The sequence below is a fragment of the Nipponia nippon genome, unplaced genomic scaffold, assembly GCF_047370975.1.
Source record: "Nipponia nippon isolate SJK-2023a ecotype South Korea unplaced genomic scaffold, ASM4737097v1 scaffold_4, whole genome shotgun sequence".
Classification (NCBI taxonomy): domain Eukaryota; kingdom Metazoa; phylum Chordata; class Aves; order Pelecaniformes; family Threskiornithidae; genus Nipponia; species Nipponia nippon.
In genome coordinates, this window is record NW_028262358.1 from 28,597,083 (window position 1) to 28,616,353 (window position 19,271).

General features: G+C 39.3%; 1 protein-coding gene across 5 annotated transcripts in view; it reads right to left on the bottom strand.

Moving 5' to 3' along the window:
- The window catches only part of THADA (THADA armadillo repeat containing), a 165,657-nt gene that overhangs the window by 2,302 nt on the left and 144,084 nt on the right, over positions 1-19,271 (bottom strand). For all 5 annotated transcript variants that reach the window (XM_087773897.1, XM_087773899.1, XM_087773898.1 and 2 more), the window contains exon 37: positions 333-499. In XM_087773897.1, coding sequence (XP_087630023.1) covers positions 333-499 — 167 coding nt within the window. The remainder of the gene's footprint in view (positions 1-332; positions 500-19,271) is intronic.

A 19,271-nucleotide genomic window follows, 5' to 3' on the forward strand; every position in this document is an offset into this window, starting at 1 on the left:
GCAAGCCATCATCTGCAATGATACTGAATGCAATTAGTTACAGCCTCAAAATGTTTCAGTCAACAATGACTTGTTAAGTAACTCTTGATTTATTTCAATGTTTGCTTATTGGCCTCTTTAATTTTATGCTGATATTGCCAGGAAACAGACATCAAACTCTATTCTAAATACTGTCCCTGTGAATTTTTTTTTTTTTTTAAATTGTAATTCAATTAATACTGGAGTAGTGATCATGAGGCTTCATCAGATGAGATATTGCATTCTATTCCTACCACAAGACTGCAGAAATGCGGTGATCCCAACATGAGGTAGCAACTGGTTGTTACAATTACCGGGGCTGAAGTCTCTGAGTCTCTTTCCAGATCGCTGTCTCCCAGTAGCCACTCCAGCAGGATGGGTACACCGGCACGGATCTCCCCCCACCGCTGCAGCAGCTCGCACAGTATGCCAAACGCTAAATCCAAGGCCATCGGAGCATTCACTATCCTAAGTGCAAACTCTGTTGAGAGAAAATATGCGTAACAACATATAGCAAGACCACAAACATTTTCAAATAAAATCAGCACAAATATTATTTCTTGAAAACAGATGCTGAATTTACACAACCACATTTAGAATGATGAGTTATACTGCAAGTAAGTTAGATGAATGTTTACTTCTGTGCCACTTGGGGCCTTTTCTCAATTCCAAAATAATACATGAAGCAACTGAAAATGCTGACGCTTAATATTTTTTTCCTGCCCATGTAGTGACATTCATTAATTTGGGTTTAAATATACAAAGATGTCTGTTAGAAACGCCTCCAGAGACGGTCCTGACACTATTACGTGGTGACTATTTTTGCAAAACTGCAGCTATGCCTTAGATCTGATTTGATGTTTCACTGGAACTCCAAACCTACAGCACACTGTATGTTCTGAAAGGGCTGGGACATAAAATGGATTTTTATTTGGTGTGCAATCTCTTTATATATAAGATATACATATATACACACACACACACACACATATGTAAGAGAGATCAAGCATGCGAGAAACGCTTAGAGAAGACGTTAAAGACGGGAAAGGCAGACGCTATTTACAATATCATCACAGAGCTATATTTATACAGGTTTTGCTATCATGCCAGCACGGTACACAAAGCCATCCTCCACACAGTATTTCTTCCCTAAACTTCCCCACTGCTCTCCTTTGGGCAGATGCTGTTTTCACCGTGTGGTTCCTAGGGCTGCCCTCAATAATGGAGTACATAAAAATGCCAGAAGCCCTGTTTGCATGAGAACTCCCAACACCTGCCTGCACAGGTACGAGTTTCACCACTGGTAACAGTAATGCATTTTTTCTTTTTTCAGTGGGGATGTGGGACGAGGACCGGAGGAGGAGAGCTAATGAACGAGCCCCTGTAAAATCCCTCGCACTGTAAAATGGATTTTGGTAAAAATCATCCTTGTCCATAGTCATCAGCAACTGAACAACTGTTCACTGAATGGTCTGTCTTCTAAGTAGTGATATTGTAAGGACATGTCATTTTCGAAGGCTGTCTCTTGCGAGCAGACAACAGAGCAGAGTCAGAATTATTTGGTAAAAATCCATACGGACATGGAAGGCAGACCTTACTTTTTGTGTCTGAGCGTATTTAAGCGTTTCTCACGAAGGAAAATGATTATTGACATGAAAGAGGCATAGCAGTGGAGCCGAGACCTGTCCTTCACAACCCACGCTCAGAGCCGCAGCAGGGACCGCTAACACCTCAGGAGGCCTCAGGCCAGCTGTGGGTTTTCCAGAGTACGCTGGCACAGCAGAGAAACGTCCCGTAAAACACCAGCACTAGGCAAATACGCGTGCGAATGGATAAGGAAGCGCAGGAAAGGGCAAAACAGACCGACGGAAAGATGGGTACATGGTATTTGACAGACCAGGCGACGTACTGAGGACATTGGGGAGGATGAATTAGTATTTGAGGCCATGAGAACAAAGGCCCATAATAAGGGAGGGAGGGAAGGAGAAAGAACAGATGGTCCCTTCTTTATCTTGGAGTTAGATGAGGGTTAATGGAAATCTCCTTGAACAGGCAACAGGAAGGCAGGCAGTCAATCTCTTGGTGACACTAATAATGTTACATATGCAGTTTGTTTCTGCTAGACAGTAAAATCAAATGTTCAAATCTGTTGTCTTCATGTCAGGACTCATCATGTATCAGGACATCCCTCAGCTTCGTCCGTGAGGGAGAGCTTGCAAGGGTGCAGTGTGACGTTCCCACACTATTTATTTTAGGTATTGGGTTTTTTAGGTATTGTTTTTGCTGACATTTCTTTCCAGGACTTTTTTTTTTTTTTAACTTTGTTTCTCTGTTGCTGTGCCCTGCTTAGTCCCAGTCTGATACTCTAAAGAATGGGTACAATGGTTGTCCTCTCTGTTTTGATTTGCTTAGGCTCAGGTGAAAACACAGTTTCATTCAAGTGCCATGGGGACCTCAGAAGTACTGGGAATCCTTAGAGCTGGAAGATTGGACATGAAAACGGAGTGTGGAGTTCTGAGCCTGAAACAAACATCCCAGTTATGAACGCTTACAAAACGCAACATTTTAAACCCAGCTCTTTTGAATTCTGTTGATCCTTCGGAGTTTTACGGATGATTACTGAAGGCCTAAGATTGTCAATATTTATATAACGTCTCTTGCTTCTGTCACTTTATTTGTATTTGAATATTTAGCAAATTAAGTGATGCTGGGAGCTAAAAACCAAACATGTTATTTCCCACTGCTGTCACCCTGAAGTTCACTGTTGCTTCAGAGGACTGTTTATAGATACAACTGCAGATATTTAAAATACCTGCCATTTTCTGGGGCCTTTTTTCCCTTTTAAGATTTAGACTCCTTAAGTATAAATATGGTGATCCTCTCTTTGTGAATGAGAACACTGGACCACTGAGAAATGCACCAAAACATATATTGGGGCCTCTAATTCTGTTATTACGTGAACATGCTGAAAACTACCAAGAGGTAGCAAAGCAAGTAATGCTGAGGTACTGCTTAGACTGAACTTGCTTGCTAGCAATTTTTCAACAGCATGACACAGAAGAAAAGGCCGTTTTGTGGTCGCATAGCACGGCAATCTTGTAGGGAATCCTTGTATCACAACAAAGGAAATGGTAAGGTGGTTTTGGGGTGGGGGTGTGTGTGTGTCCCTGAGAAAAGAAAAAAAATTACAAGAAAAACATACAAAGGAGGTCTAACACACAGGAAAAACATGAAGACCCTGAACACAGTACTGACCCAAAAGATGCCAACCACCCTTCTGTGAACTGCAAAGACCATTTAACCGATCAACCAAACTCATGCGTCAGTTCCAATGCTGAGACCAGAGGAAAACAAAGCAACATCACTTTGATAATGCTGAAACTTAGGCTTCAAAAATTTGGGTAAGAGCCTGCCTACCTTGGGTTTTGTGCTAGAGCAGCTAGCACAGCGGCCTCCTGGTACTTGAGGTGTTGACAGATTCAACAAGAGATCAAACTGGCAGATGAATTTTTGCTTCCACCTGCCCATCCCATCCCATCCCATCCCATCCCATCCCATCCCATCCCATCCCATCCCATCCCTCTAGTGCAGAGCATCAGGAATGGCTCCATGGTTTCTGAATCGCTTCCTCAGCTGCCATCACTTATAGAGCGCACTGATGTTAACTGACTTTGATACCAGTTCACACAAATTTGATGCTAGAATAGTTCAAGATTAGATTTGGGGACTACCATTGCCACAAGGACAACAAAGAGATGGAGCAAGTATCCAGAAAACGTGTATCAACACCCTAAGCTCGGAGTGCTGAAGTAATACAGATAAACAACAGCAAGCAAAGTATACACATACCCATGATTTAATAGGTAAAAAACGCTTTCACAGGGGAAAATGTTCTATTGCTTTGATGACCCCCAGCTCTAAAAGTAACAGCAATGGATGCTGTAAGCATGTACAGAATCTTTTAAGAAACTCACAAAAGGTGCATGTCTTCTAAAAAGAAACGTACGTGTCTTCACTGACGTATTAACTGTTTACAAGAACTGCTCCTCACATCATTATTTGCCTGCAAAACAGGGCTGATTTTCAAGAAGCCACATATGACACATGATGCTGCGTTCATGATTCACGCTATGACTTCAGAAAGTGGTCTGAGCAAGCTGGAAGTTCACCAGGGGCAAAAAGGGCAGGTGGTTCTCCTCTTCCCCGCAGCCCCCTCGCGCCATGGGCTCCTGATGCTTACTTCCAGCCAGCTCAGGTACTCTCTGCTGATCACCTGGTAAATTAATGCTCAGAATAGCAGAATACGAATTTGGCACGCAACTGGGTGTGTGGGTTCTCCTGCTCGGTTGGCAGGCTGGGCTGGTTACCCTGCAGTCAGAATTGGTACAGCTGGGAGCTGGGGAAGGGAAGATCACGAGGCAGCGGGGGCAAGGAAAGAGGCCAAAGGGAGAGCGAGACCTCCCCATTCAGCAAGCTGTTAGCTCAGGCCAGCTATAATCCAAAACTTCCCCATCAGTCATGTAAGCAAAACACTAACAGAGATGATTCAATTGACTGGCTATTTATAGCCTTTCATAATGTAAGTCACTATTTAAAGTAACTGAATTAAAAATTTCAAATGACAGATTTCCAGAAGGCGCTCACAGCTGAATACTGCCACAGGAACTAAACAAGCAGAAATCGAACCTGAAGACACAGCTATTACCAAACACTGAAAATACAGCAGTGCTCCTACCACAACAGTTCTACAGGCTATCAAGATGGTGTTAAAATTATCAGTTTTCTAAATTCTAATACGTGTATATGTTCCAACATGCAAAAGCATCATGAGCAAGATAAGCATCTCGCTAAATAAGCCACTACAGGGGCTGAAATACAAAAAAATTCTCTATGCCTTTAACAAGTACTTACAAGCAGAAGAATTAATACTACTCCTTGAAATGAAAAACAAAAGATAAGAATCAGGTACTACATGTTTTTTTCATTTTGAGGAAGTGAATTTTCATAAAGGGAAAGGGGTTAAGTACTGCTGTGTTTTAGCCTTTGTGAATCCACCCACACAAAAATTAGACCTCCCACATACACATTCACATACTCCAAAAGCTTTGATCATGCCAGATGTAAGTATTTCTTCTAGTAGCCTATTACGTGTCCTCCAACTATACAATTGTTCTCTCTTAAAGCCTCAGTGATATTAATGGGGAACCGAAAGGATGTATTGAGAGCGTATACACAGATTTTAAGGACAACCATGATAAAATATAAGCAAAATAGAAAAGCAGAACATGTTCCTTGCCTAACAAAGCGTTTTGTAATTGGTTTTATACTGAAAATGGTTAACTGAAGTTAATTTTAGATCAAAGAGCAATGCAATTTTTGTAAATGTATACTGTGTTCAGAACAAACATAAAGAGAAGTAAAACTGCAAGGAAGGTTAGTGTAACGGCCCTGAGAGAAAGCCTCACAAAGGAGTGTACCAACAGCAAGGATGCTTGCAAGGAAAACACTCAGGGTAAGTTTCTCAATTGGAATTACAGAAAGTATTTTAGGTAGACCAGGTATACTGTAAGTTGGTAAAACATTTTTTACTTTTTTGCACAAAGTGCTGCCTACCTAGGTATAAACATGACTATATCACTATCAATACAGTACCTCATAACACCCTGGTAAAATAAAGTAGTATTCTTGCTTCAGAGACAAGCATGCACATTTAAATCGACAAAGCTCACTGAAAGATTGCTTGACAAAACTGGAGATTTACCTCAGGTTGTCTGATACATCACCTTAGAGGATGACGAATATCAAGCAAGAGATCAGGTTCCTGTCCAAATCATGGCAGATCCAGCATCACAGTCACTAATACCTACAATATTCGATGTGCAAATGGAAGATTTCACCTACTGAGTCACTAATCACTTTTTGTTGCATTGAAGGTTTTCGTCTTTTGTTGTTACATAAGAACCAATTCTTGACATAACAAATATAAGAGAACTGAGTAAGGCATTGCTGCAGGTATATTTTTTACTTAAAATACTGCGTTTATGTATGCACAGGCTTCACAAAACTTTAAAAGCCTTCAAATTCAAAAAAGAAAAAAATCCCACTGGCCCAACCCAAGAGTTACATAAGCTGGTAAATAAAGTGAGGTTAGAAACTGAATTTCTTATGTTGAAATAACCTGCTTATATGTTCTACTTTGAGCTAGACGGGAATTGTGCAACTCGGCGGCAAGGCAATACGCAGGTGTCTTGCCACCAGAAAAACAACAGGACGGAAGAAAAGCAGTAGCAGTAGATAGAAAGTAAAGGGGTGCTCATACCCACTCAGTCTCCACCCATAATGTTACAATGCTATCATCCTTCTGGGCACTAAGATTAAAAGAGGACAACTGAAAAGTCAAACAAAATAGAACGCAGAAATGGTAACTGTTGTGGCCAGATAGTTGGCAGATGGCTCTTGCAAGGGTGCCTGTTCATTGCACTGTGTCAATTTAAGTTACAAACATCAAACTTTCCACTTTTTAAAATAACCATTTATGTAAAATCTAATATATAAGCAGATTCCTTTTTATAGTGTTTCATAAAATCAAAGGCGATTAGATCATTTCTATCCTCTCGAGAAATATCATTCCCTAGATGACGTATAACTACTTCATCTGTTTTCCATTTCCCTGCCTGAGTCTGTTTTATAGCCACGCTTTTTCAGGACGACTTTAAAAAGAGGCCCTTCCTGACATCATGCAACACAATGTCAAAACACAACACTATTACAAAACAAACTAATCAAAACTAATTTCTTAATAGTTGCAGTCTCCCAGTAGAGTGGCAGTGACACCGCTCTCAGCTTTGACTTTGATTATAAACAGATCTGAGTTAATAACATGTCTGATTATGACGGAAACTCACAGCGCAGAACTGAGCAGAAAATTAAAGTTTGTTCTTGAACACAAAAGCACACACATATTCATCATCTTTTCAAGCCCTTTTTTGGAATGTGAGCAGAACAATATTTTTCAGCTTGGTAACTGGACTTTTTTTTTTTTTTTTCCTCTTTTTAAATATATATGTGCATACATAAGCTTTTCCCATGCAAGCCTTGCCTCCTGTTCTCAAAGGGTTTTATTACAAAACAACCACAGCTCACAGATCTTTCAGAGGAAATGAGCATTTGGACTTTACCACTTGCATTACTGCTTTCACATAACCTCCCCCCAAAGCCATGTTCTAATTTAAACAGCAGAAAACCAATACCCCCTGCATAAACCCACAGAAATAATGCTTTTCCTTTTGAGAAGGTAAAAAATAGCATTCTTCAGCTAATTGTTTAAAACATTGCCAATGAGAATGTATGGTTTTTAACTCAAATTACATATATATTGGAAAAAGGAAGATAAATACTCACAGTTTCAAAATTAGTATCACTAGAACTAAATATATGACTGAAGACTCTTGTTGTTGGCATGTTCCAGCTAAGGAACTTTTTGCTTAGCACTGATGAATATTACCAAATGTGAATGGGATGTATGTTACCGCTCTGCTGTAGGAACACAGGAGATGAACGTATCTCTGCATCGTAGCTGGGATTTTAGAGTAATATCTGGAGAATGGTGGTGAAGGGTTTGTTATTTAAGGGATAAAGGAATAAGGAAAGAGTGGGTAATCAATACAGAAGACAGTACACAAAATTCTTCTCCCCACAATACTTGAAAACCAAAATAATTGGGTAGAACACTCAAATATGTAAAAGCTATTTTTAAAGCAGGAATAGAAAGGCAGGCTTTCCTTCACTGCAGTGGAGCCATAGCCACGACCATCACAGCTTGCATAAGGAGCCTATCAAGATCTGTAAGCTGCTGTCCTGTTTACTCACTTGCAATTAAAACACTGATAAGAAAAAACATGTAATAGATTATTCACATGAACACTCCATTTAACATTTACCACTTTCAGACTCCAGCGCTGAGCACATACCATTATTTTTCACATATTCTTTCTTCATTTTCAAAAGTATAACAACTCATAACCTTTATGTAACGGTGCCACTGTGTAATTAATAGAGCTAAATGAAGCGCTGTCAGTAAATAATCAGTAGCCAGTCTTTGATGGATGAGCCGATTCTAATTCAGCCCATTCACTTTCAACTTTAATTAGTGGCATTGTATTCTACAAAGCAAATGGTTCCTTCATCCATGTGATGATCTAATGTTGTGTAAGTGGGCTGAGAACAACTTGTAAGGTGTTGAAATAAATTTGGGAATACAAAGTAAAAAGTCACAGTGATTACACATTCTTATATAATGTAATTCTTTAAAAAGAAATAAGTAATATAAAGTTCCCACTGCAAAAGCCACAGATTTTAACAAGTACCATACACACCAATAAATCTTGCTAAGACAATTGTGAGTTTCAATGCTCCTTTTTCTTTAATTAAACTAAGTGATCTGAATTACTAAGTGTATGTTGGTGGAATTTTTTTGCAACACACAAATACAGGCATAAAAATGCTATGTCTTTCTACATGAGTACTGATGCAACACTATACTTAATTTTTTTTTTGGTACTATAACCCTTGTTCTAGATGCATGCTTGTCGCAGCTGGTGACAACTGCTAAGCAAACTCTTCACTTTTGAATTACTGGAATTTAGAGAAATTTTAGATTATTGGAAAATTTTCTATTAAACATAAAAATCTGAACTACTCAAGACCACTTAGGTTACAATATGCTTTGATATTGTTCTGTGTTTTTTCCTGAACGTTAGTTTACATTGGTATGTCTCATCCTTCTTCCACCAGTTCTGCTCTAAAGGGTGGGACAATGCAGAGTTGCAGATACCTGCAAGCTGTGGCTATTGAGCCTGTCTGAGTAGAGAAGACACTTGCTAACTTACTACAAAACATCTGATCCAGACGTATGTGTGACTTACTGAATGCAGGTATTTTTGAGCAGAATAGCAAAAAGCAACTTGGGAACCTCAGCAACTCAGTCTTCATATCTGTTCTGATACCTTATAATGAAATAGTATGGGGAGAGGCTGGGTTTAAGATGATTTATATTTCATTTTTATCTTTGTTTCATATTACTTATTAAAAAAGGGTGACATTTGAAATGAAGTGACTACAAAATTGTTCTTATGGAAAGTGCCATAAATCTTTTATATAATAATTTACGTCAAAAAGGTTCCAGATATATTCTCAGCTTCTTTACTGTAGAATTCATTAAACCCATCTCAGGACATAAGATCATAAAGTGCAAAACCTCACAGAATCTGTTCACTATACAAACACTTGATGAGAAAAAAACCCCTTGCATCAAAAGCTTTCAATACAGCCCAGATAGACAATGAATGAATAAGACAAAGGGATGAAACTTGTGTGTAAAGAACGGCTTACATTATTTTTACCTTTTTGCTGGCATATACATACACAGATACACAATGCCATAAAAATATCATTAAGTTTGCAAACACAACGTAGTGTTAGAAACTACCAGAACCACAAAATATTCACACTGCAAATGCATTAGTAACAAATGACCGAGAGTATGTTCTTTCTTCCCCTGTCAAGATGCAAACGCCTTCCAACGCCTGTTGCAAGTTGCTTTTGATGCAGTGTAGTGTATGATCTATTGTTACATGTTTTTTCTGACATTCCGATGAAAAATGTCAGCCTGACTCTCGAGCTGTGGTCTACACAGGCAGGTGGAGCCAGGGACCTCCTGTTCAACAACTCAGTGATCACAGATCACTTAGGGGCGGTTCTCCTGCAGGTGTCTAGCAGATAAATTAAGCGCATGTCTCAATCCTGAACGGAACATAAATTTTTCAAGAGCATCTTCAGTCCATGAGAGAACCATCTGCTCTTCACAATGGGAAAAAGATGTACCAATGATTTCACTTCAGAGTGAGCTGGTTTCTGGACTTTCTTTCAGACATACTCTGAAATGAGATGAAGCGTACATATTCCTCGCTTCTCTACTACCAAAAGTTTTGGTCAACATAAAGGCTTGCTGATCCTAATCACCCTAGTGTGGCTGAAGCATTTCTAGTATCAGGACTCAATGTTTCTTCCCAAGATAATGTCCACATTTCACATTAAAGAAAGAAGCTCACCTCCTTTTTCCTTCACACACCTCTTGCCTCCTAGGTGACTTCTGGATTTTGCACCTTTAGTGACCCAGGGCATTTCCCTTTACATGGGTAACTCTACCTCTTTGGAAATCCTCTGGCTTATTTCTCTCTCTTACTGAAATACCTGAGGCTCTGGCATTTCCACACAACTGTCATCTAAATGAGAAACAGCTGGGTCAAGACTTGCTAGGAAACGTCTAGCTGTCATCAGGGCATCCTCTACCAGGGTCCAAGGGACTTGGATGGTATGGCTCTATCCCAGACATCTGCGGGGTGGCTACCTGCAACTTCATCTGCATCTTCATCACACACAACACCATTCTGGAGGCCTTGGCATGCTTAGGTGGATCAGTAAACCATAACATGATTTGTTTGAATTACTTTGAGGCCTTCTTCCAAGTAAATTTATGGGAGCAGTAGGAGCTGCTTAGTCTTGCATGTGATGCGAATATACACACAGCCTCTTTGACTGATAAATAGTATTCAATCAGTAATCAGAGTTCCTCAATGGAAAATCTAACATAGATACCAATATACTTGTCTAATGCAGATTTTATATTTGTCTTTTCCATTTCCTTCAAAGTCCTTTGAGGAATTGGTTGGTGTCTCTTCAACTGAGAAGGAACTAAGATAGCGCTGTGAGTGCTCTTTCCAATATACCGATGTGCTGAATATAAATGCTCCTTGCACAAGATACCACAAAAGTGAAAACATTTGTGTCTTCATATATCAATGCAGACATGAACTATGCAACACCAGGGACTTCCCAGTCAATGGGAGGAAACCTCTCTTTCTATTCTCTCTGCATTTAATACATGGCTTTGAACCCTTCTTATTCCAAATATTCCAAAATATTCTAAACAGGCAAGGAAGACAGAATGGCTAAGTAACCTGTGAATCTCAGTCATCATCATGATACGGACTGCTTCACAAATCACCTGCATTTATATGATGTCCACAGAAAGAAGAAATGGTACTATCTATTCTGCAGGCAGAGTAGACAGCCATGAAGATTAAGAAATCTTGACTGATTTTAGATATCTGATCTGAGACATTATGACCTGTTTCACTGAGTAGTCGGCATACCATAATGCTTTAATATTCAAAATTAATTTCACTCTGGCTTCAGCTGTATGTGCTCTGAACTCCTGCAAATCATGCCTCCAAGGTATCTAGCTAAGCACTCAGCAAACTAGTGACCTCTTTTCCAAACTCTGGTTGGAGTGACTTGCTTACCTGCACAAAACAGCTCTTTGGGAGAGGCAGGGATAGAATGCAAATCACAAGAGCAACACTAAATGGCTTTGGCATGTCCTTTCTTGCAATCCTGGTCTTACTATCACTTTCAATTTTGCAACTCAGGGAGTACTGTTGGAGATGATTGTTTCCTATATTGTATGCTCCTAACTCATCATCAGAGAAGAATCGGTCTTGTTTATTGAATTATAAAAGAACGACTGTAAAAATACCCAAACAGTGATAGTGCAGCTAATCCTTGCTTCTTAATACATGCAGCACAACAAGGCTGAATTAAAGTTGTGCTTCTGCATTTTTGGATACTTGGCCTTGCAATCTTATGAATATTCTTAGCGTGGGGAAAGGGTGGAGGGGGAAGATGGCAACATATATGTGTAATTTTCCAAGTTTCAAAAAGAAACCTGTACCTTACCCAAATAACGTCACATCATATTGAAGCTCATGAGTCAGAGAAACAGTGGAGCCACAAGGCTGACCACTCAGGCATCCGCTGCTTGAAACTAACGGAATAATAAGAAATGATAGCATCACTGGAGACGGGAAGTATACCCCATAGGACTGTTCCAGTGTCTTCTACCTAGCCCCAGTCACCAGACCCCACAGTATCTCAACACAGGTCTAATTATCTTAACGAGTTAAGCTCTGGGTTTGACGCTCAGCCTCATAACTACCTTCAGTCACACTGTCTCCCAAAATGCAGAAAAGTTCCCCTGTCATCTCCTTTGTTAGTTCTGCTTCTTCCCCACATTATTCCTCTTTTGGACCCCGTTCAGGCTCCGTCTTGCCACAACTTTCATCAAAGATCTTTCTCGTCCTTTATGCCCTCCTCTCACATGGGCAAGAGCAAGTCTCCTCCCCTAACCAGACTGAGCATCACCTCCCGTTCCCTACCTCTCTCAGTGGTTCAGCTTGACTCTTTCAGCAGTCCACTGCATTTTTCCGATTTAGCTTTTTTCCCTAACCAGAACTGATGGCTCATTCCCCTGCATTTTGCTGACGACCTGCAGGTATTATTGAAAGCACAGGAGTCTTCATTTCAAGTGCCTAAGTGCAGCCTGGCCCAGAGCTGCCACAGCTGCAGTGTCCTTCTGAGGCACGGTGTTCCTGGCACGGAGCATCCTCAGCAGCCCTGCTGGGAACGCAGGTAAGCATTTCAGGAGCAGAAAAATCTCAGCTGCTTAGTGAACACAAAAATCTTCGCAGGTTTTAGCTTTTAGGCTCCTTTCAGTCTCTACTAAATATAAAGTATAGCATTTTATAGTCCTATTTCTCAGCCAAATTTGTACATATTTTACAAAAAATATCTTGCTCCAAAGCATACATGTATAACAGCATTCAAAGAAAAGGCCTTCCATTTTTTTCACAGCCTGTGTAAAGATAGACATTTTCCCCTAGTTTCCTATGTAGAATCATGTCTACTGTAATAAAAACAAATAATTCAAGTAAAAAAAGAATACTCACAGTATGGAAAAATCTCAGTACCAACTAGTAAGGATTAAAACAAGTAGCTGAAAAACAGGATTTTCTAATGAGAAGTGTTAGGCAACCCTAACAACAGACCATCAACCCTCCTTATAAAAATCTACAGTTCACACAATTAATTTAATTTACAAAACAAATTATAAAGGGAAGATGGAGACAGAAAAGCAGAAGGCAGTAGGTTTACAGAAGTCAATTCAAGGTCTGTTGAAAAGGTGCAAGAAACGCGGAGGATGAAGTGGAAGGGCAGGTAGAGATGAAGGGAGCACTCAGTGCGCAGAAAAGAATAACAGCTCTGGTATATTTTATTTGATCAGACTGGCAATCTACAAGAATAAACAACATCAAAGGGATTTTTGTCCAGTTTTTTAAGAAAATAAGGAAATCAGCAGGCATGCTTCTGTGTACGTGTTTCCCACCACAACTTCTGAACCAGCTGTACAATTTCAATCCAGTCTGACAAACAGGATAAGGGAATCCAAAATATTAAGTCTTGTTTCTATGAAACTAGCCAGCTGGGTAAAGAGACAAGACCCTATTACTGTCCCGCCTAGTGGAAGGCTGAAACTTCAGTCATCAGAGATGAGAACATCTACTTATCTGCAAAACAAATCCATGAAAAAAACAAGCTCCCTTCATTTCACTGGTCAAGAAACTTTTTTCCTTTTCTTTTTCTTTTCTTTTAAATATATAATGCCATTTACAGTTACACTCCACACTGGCATACGTCTTTAACATAGACATATATGTCTTTAACATAAAGACTCTTTCTGTCTTTATCTTATTTTTCAATCAGCATGTTTCAAACGAGTTTGCTTCAGGAAAGGCCATATTCTACTTCACCCTGCCATGGATGGCACTAGTTGAGCCTCAACCACTAATCGTGAGATTCTCATAAAATCTAATTTGGAGTATTTACCTTTACTCTCTGACTGCCTTCACAGTGCCACAGAGATAATCATGCCAAAAATTAAAACACATTGCAAAAGAAGGCAGCAAACAAGAAGGGGCTGCCTGTATTGCCTCTACTACTTCTGTGAATTTGAAATTAAACCACTAATGTGTTCTACAGATGTGCAGAGAACAGAATTCAGTTTGTGTATATATGTGTATATATAAGTACTATTTCACCCTGAGATCCCTTTAGCCCTAGGCTCTCCGTACACCCCACTGTATTTGCACTCCAAGGTCTGCCCCAACCTTGCATTAGGGGAGCGTGAAGTCATTTGCTCCAGAGAATCAAGTCCTCTCTACTTTGGAATACAACCTGAGAGACCGTTTCCCATCTCAGTGGGATCTTGGCTAATTAAACTAATCTACACAACACACATTGCTTTAGCAGAAGGAAATCAATACTGGGAACATCTTTTCTGAAAGACCCTTGACTTGTTCATTAACACAAGTTTATTTGATCCTGCTGCTACTAGCCTTCAGAGAACATGAGACATACCAGTTTTCCTGATGTTTCTGAGAGGCGGTGGTGATGGAATATGGGGTGCTAGTATACTATATTGCAATGTGGTGATTTATGTGAATAATTTACATTTGGGGAATTTGAATTAAAGAGGATAGGTACTCTGGAAATGTAATTCTTAGTTGTGCTTCTTAATGCCTGTACATTAGACAGAGAGCTTTCAGTAAGTATGAGGAAATTAAAAAAAAAAATAAAGCTATATTCTGCTGCTTATAGCAAAAGTAGGTTAAGTTCAGCACCTAAGGGTAATGATTTACAGTCCTGAAGTTCTAGTATTACAATATACAATATGCAGATTCTGGAATTAGGGAAGGTTGGTTTTGTTTGGGTATGAACTTGTAAGTACAGCAAGGAGAAGTCTACAAAGTGTAACTGTGGTCTTCAACACAAACGTGAAATCAGCTTGTGTGTGTCTGCACATAAGGGAAAGCAAAAGGGTCATTAACATAGTACCTGAAAAAATGAATGGGTTTTATTAGTCCTGGTAACAAGATATCATAAGTCTAATCTCCACTGTGATCAAGCCAAGTGTATAAGTTAATCAAGACCTTCACTAAAGTATTTCTGTTAACACTTTCATCTTACCAGTGGGAATTATTTATAAAACCGTTTTCCACTGCTAGCATGACAAGGTGATCATTAACACAGCACAGACCATGCGAAGGAAGAAAATTAAAAACATGCGAAAGTGGCATTACACTGGTACTGTAAGCGACTGCCATAAATAATTTTGCTCCTCAAGGTGATTTCAACAGTCTTGCTCTAAATCTAACAAATCAAAAGCCCTTTATAAAAAGTCTAATTCTAAAAATTTAGATTTCTAGGCTTCCCAAGGATGTTTAACTTGAGTTTCTCATGCATGAGAAATCAATTTGTTCAACCAAGCCAGTTCTGAGTTCCCCTTGTAAGAGCTCATTTGGAACTGATTACAGAAAAAAGACATTGAGTTTTACACATCTTAGGTTCTGAAGTAAGACCCCACTGTGTCCCACAACTGCTTCCCATCCCCCCATCAACACACCAGGAATTAAAGCAACCGAATCAGTGGGAAGGCTATGGCTCAGCAAATGGGTAATACAATAAAAACACTTTTCATTCTAGGGTGCCGCTTTGACTCTGGCACAGGTAGGTACTATCTTGGTCATTAAAAATGCTGAGCGCTGACTTACGTGTAAACAAGCTGGTGGTTTAGGTTAGTTTGCAAAGGTATTTATATTCCCTACCTCACTCCCACCCACACATACACAAATGAAATGCTGTGTGCAAAAATCTGCTTGCAGATGTATCATCTCCTCATTCTTGGTGAAACGCCTCTCAGTGGAAAATGACATTACAAATAAACATCAATATCCTACATGCACACCTTGAAATGGGGCATGGGACAAAGATTTTGCATAGGGCTCTGCACAGGTTTTCAGCATCATTCCTGCAGAGATAATATCTTATGATGCAAAGGGCAGAACAAGAGGAAATTTGCACCACTGATATCTGTTCAATCGGCGCTGCTGAAAGACAGAGACCTTCATTCTCCATAGCTGTCGATTAGTTTTCCATAAGCAAAACATTTACAAAAAATACATTTATTATTTCCCATAGCATTACACATGCACTTCTTAGCATCTATTTTTGTATTTTTCTATGTATAATATAGATATTTAAATTAACATTTCATATATTTAGGTTAAATATGAACAGTTTACAATCTAGACGTCTACAGTACTGAAACAGACTTTTAAAGTTTTGCACATTTAGGGCTATGAGGTAACAAGGGTATGGAAATAATTAATTGAAAACTTGTAAAATTTCGCAAGCTCTCCAGCCCATCACATATCAGCAGGTATCCCATCTCAGCCTTTATAAAGAATGCCACATGTGTATGGATATGCCTACCCAGGGCTCTCCCAAATCTTTCGTATCAGAACTTCTAGAATACGGTTCTCAACTCCAGTGTACATGAAATTGATATTCAGGATGCCAAAAACATCAGAGATGCTGGGCCGTATTCATTTGGACTGCCTTCCCTCATTTGACCTTCTCCATCTTAAACAGTCTGAGGAGGAGGGGGGCAGGTGCAGGTTATGGATAACTGAAGCCTTTTTGTGCACAGTCCCAGTTAGAATTGCACCCCGTTTGTTCCAGCTTTCACCTGTGCCAGGTAACGAATGTTTGAAAAACTAACACCAACTTCCATATCCCGGTTTTCAACCATGTCTAACCCCTGGTTGGATGCTAGGAGAAAGTGAGCTCCCTATAAAAGGCAATTCTTTTAAATTATATGCAACTCCCTTTCATTCTTCCAGTGTTGTTCTTTCCCCGATTCCCTTTCCCCAATTCCTAACCCTTAAACAATTCTTCTTGAAGTAACACGATTTCTTTTCCATTGTTATTTGGCAAATATTTTTGAACACAATCTAGCTTAAAAAATATTAATAACTGCCCCCTATATCAAATTGCTCAGGTCTGTAGCCATTGGTCTTTCAAAAAGAAATCTCCTGGGACAGCTTTACCCTTTCATAGCAGCAGTATTAATAAAATGAGAGAACTGCAGCAACTTGTCAGCAAAACAATGCAATTTGTGCCCAGACTTAATTTTTACAGATGAAGGACAAGCTACAATATTATTATTGCAAGTTTCATTTCAGCTTTTTCAAACCAATAAAACTGGAGTCCATTAATGCAAATAATACATTTGAACCTTGGTAGAACAAGAGCTGAATACAGTAGCAAAATGTCATACAGATTGTAGGCCAGGTCCTGCAATCTTTGTAAATCATGGAACCTCTATGATGTCTCTAAATAAATCTGTTAAAAATCATTTTCAGAAGTCTAGATATGATCAAAAAGCTGAACATTTTTGTTGACTCTTAGCATGCCCACAATTAGCAACGCACAATGCCAGCTACAAAAAAACAAACAAGAAAGCAAAACAACAAAGAAACACCGCAACTCTTCATGACCTAGCGGTAAAAACTAGTGAACACAGGGTGGATAATACAATTTATTTCACTTGGCATTCCTTGACGTTCTTTCACACTTTTGTGGAGTCCTTTTGTTCCAAAGCACTAGCTCTTCTGCACTCGCAGCTCAATCAGAGAAAGCATGAAATAGCTCTGTTCAGAAGAATGTGATCAGTCCTTCAGGTTTTGTTTACTCCTGGAGAGGCTGATTTTGCATAGTTTACTGGCTTGGCTTGCAAAACTGTTTTTCAATGAAGATAATTAACACTGCTACTTACTTTTCCTATAATTAATCCAGGAGCAAAAAGCAAACCAATAAAAGAAACACACGCATGGAATCATAGAATCATAGAATTGTTTAGGTTGGAAAAGACCTTTAAGATCATCAAGTCCAACCGTTAACCTAGCACTGCCAAGTCCACCACTAAACCATGTCCCTAAGCATCACATCTACCCGTCTTTTACAGATTTTTTTTTTTAAACACTAAAATACCATAGATATCTCTCAGAAATAAAGTGCAATGTTTTAAAGCAGAGGAAGATCAATAGGGGTTTATTTTGCTTTTATCAAAAGGGCACACACTTGTTAAGCTAACAGGGACAACACTTCTACAGCATGTATCAGAAATCCTGGTTTCATAAGCTTAGGAAGTTTCATAAAAATCTGCAGGAGAGTGTGAATTCACTTGGGTTTCAAGTAAATGGTTCTTCATTAATATTTTACTCGGACACAAAGACTACAAGTTTAGTAGGTAAGCTGTGGATAGCAAACATCCTTCCTCTACGCTGGCTTTGTGACTAAAGAGAAAAGAACTGGCATCAGAAAGAAAAAAAAAAAAAAAAAAGGGCAGTCAGTATATTCTGTGTTAGGTCCCTAAGGCCGAAGGTAATTACCAAAGAGTTTTCTGAACAAAAATATTTAAGCTGATTTTCTATCTTTGTCCGCCAACTTTTCCTCTGTACCTGGGGACAATGGCTAAACATTATTCAAGAGTCACCATTAAACCAGGAAACAATCATATTACATATGCAATCTAAAAGACCTCAATTACTTCCCAATCAGATCTTCCAAAAGTTTTCATAACAATAGGAGATATTTTTAGGGTATAAAACTAGAATGTCAGATATAAAAGAAATATTACTACAAAGACCCAAAATATACCTCTTAGCACAAAAATATGATATGACTAGGCTGCAGGTCAAATCTGCTCCTGAAACAGCCCTAAATTTATTCTAGCAGAGAGACCAGATGAATTCATTTACACTCCTAGACCTCAATTCTTTCATCCTTGCAACTGACCTGTAATTGTTACCTTCTTAGAACTATTACAGCAGATGTATAAAACCCCAAATTATAGCTTCTAGCCACATTAAGTATTTCATAATCTCTACCACGTGTCATTTTGCTTTCTGGAACAAACTTCTTAAACGTAAGGTCACCATAGTCATCAGGTAGTCACCAACTAGCACAGGTATTTACCATCTATTTAGTTTGCCAGGATTTAAATGGTCATCATTACACATTTGTCTCCCTGCATAAATCCTACTCTGCGCGTGTGCATAAGGAAGTATTCACCATTAAAAGCATGGATGGGAAAAAAAGATGCAGCCAGAGGTATGGTCCCTTAAGTAGAAGGCTGAACATTCAACATTTTAAGGAGAATGTTGCCCTTTTTCTCTGTGAACCCTATTCTACTTATGATCCTACAATTACAGATAGCTTAAGTAGATTATCGGTGATGTTACCTTCCACGGTTTACAGTACTTTTCAGTAACATCTAGTGTGCTTCACCGTGCAGAGTGTTCTAGTAATTCTCGGCAGCACACCCGCTGCCTCCCTTGCTAGGACCCGCTTCTGAGGATTCCCAGAATATGCAGGCGGCTGTTTGACCTCTCCTCCTGTCCTCAACATGTCTTATCTAATATAACCGAAGAGATGTCACCACCTTATGGTGTCTC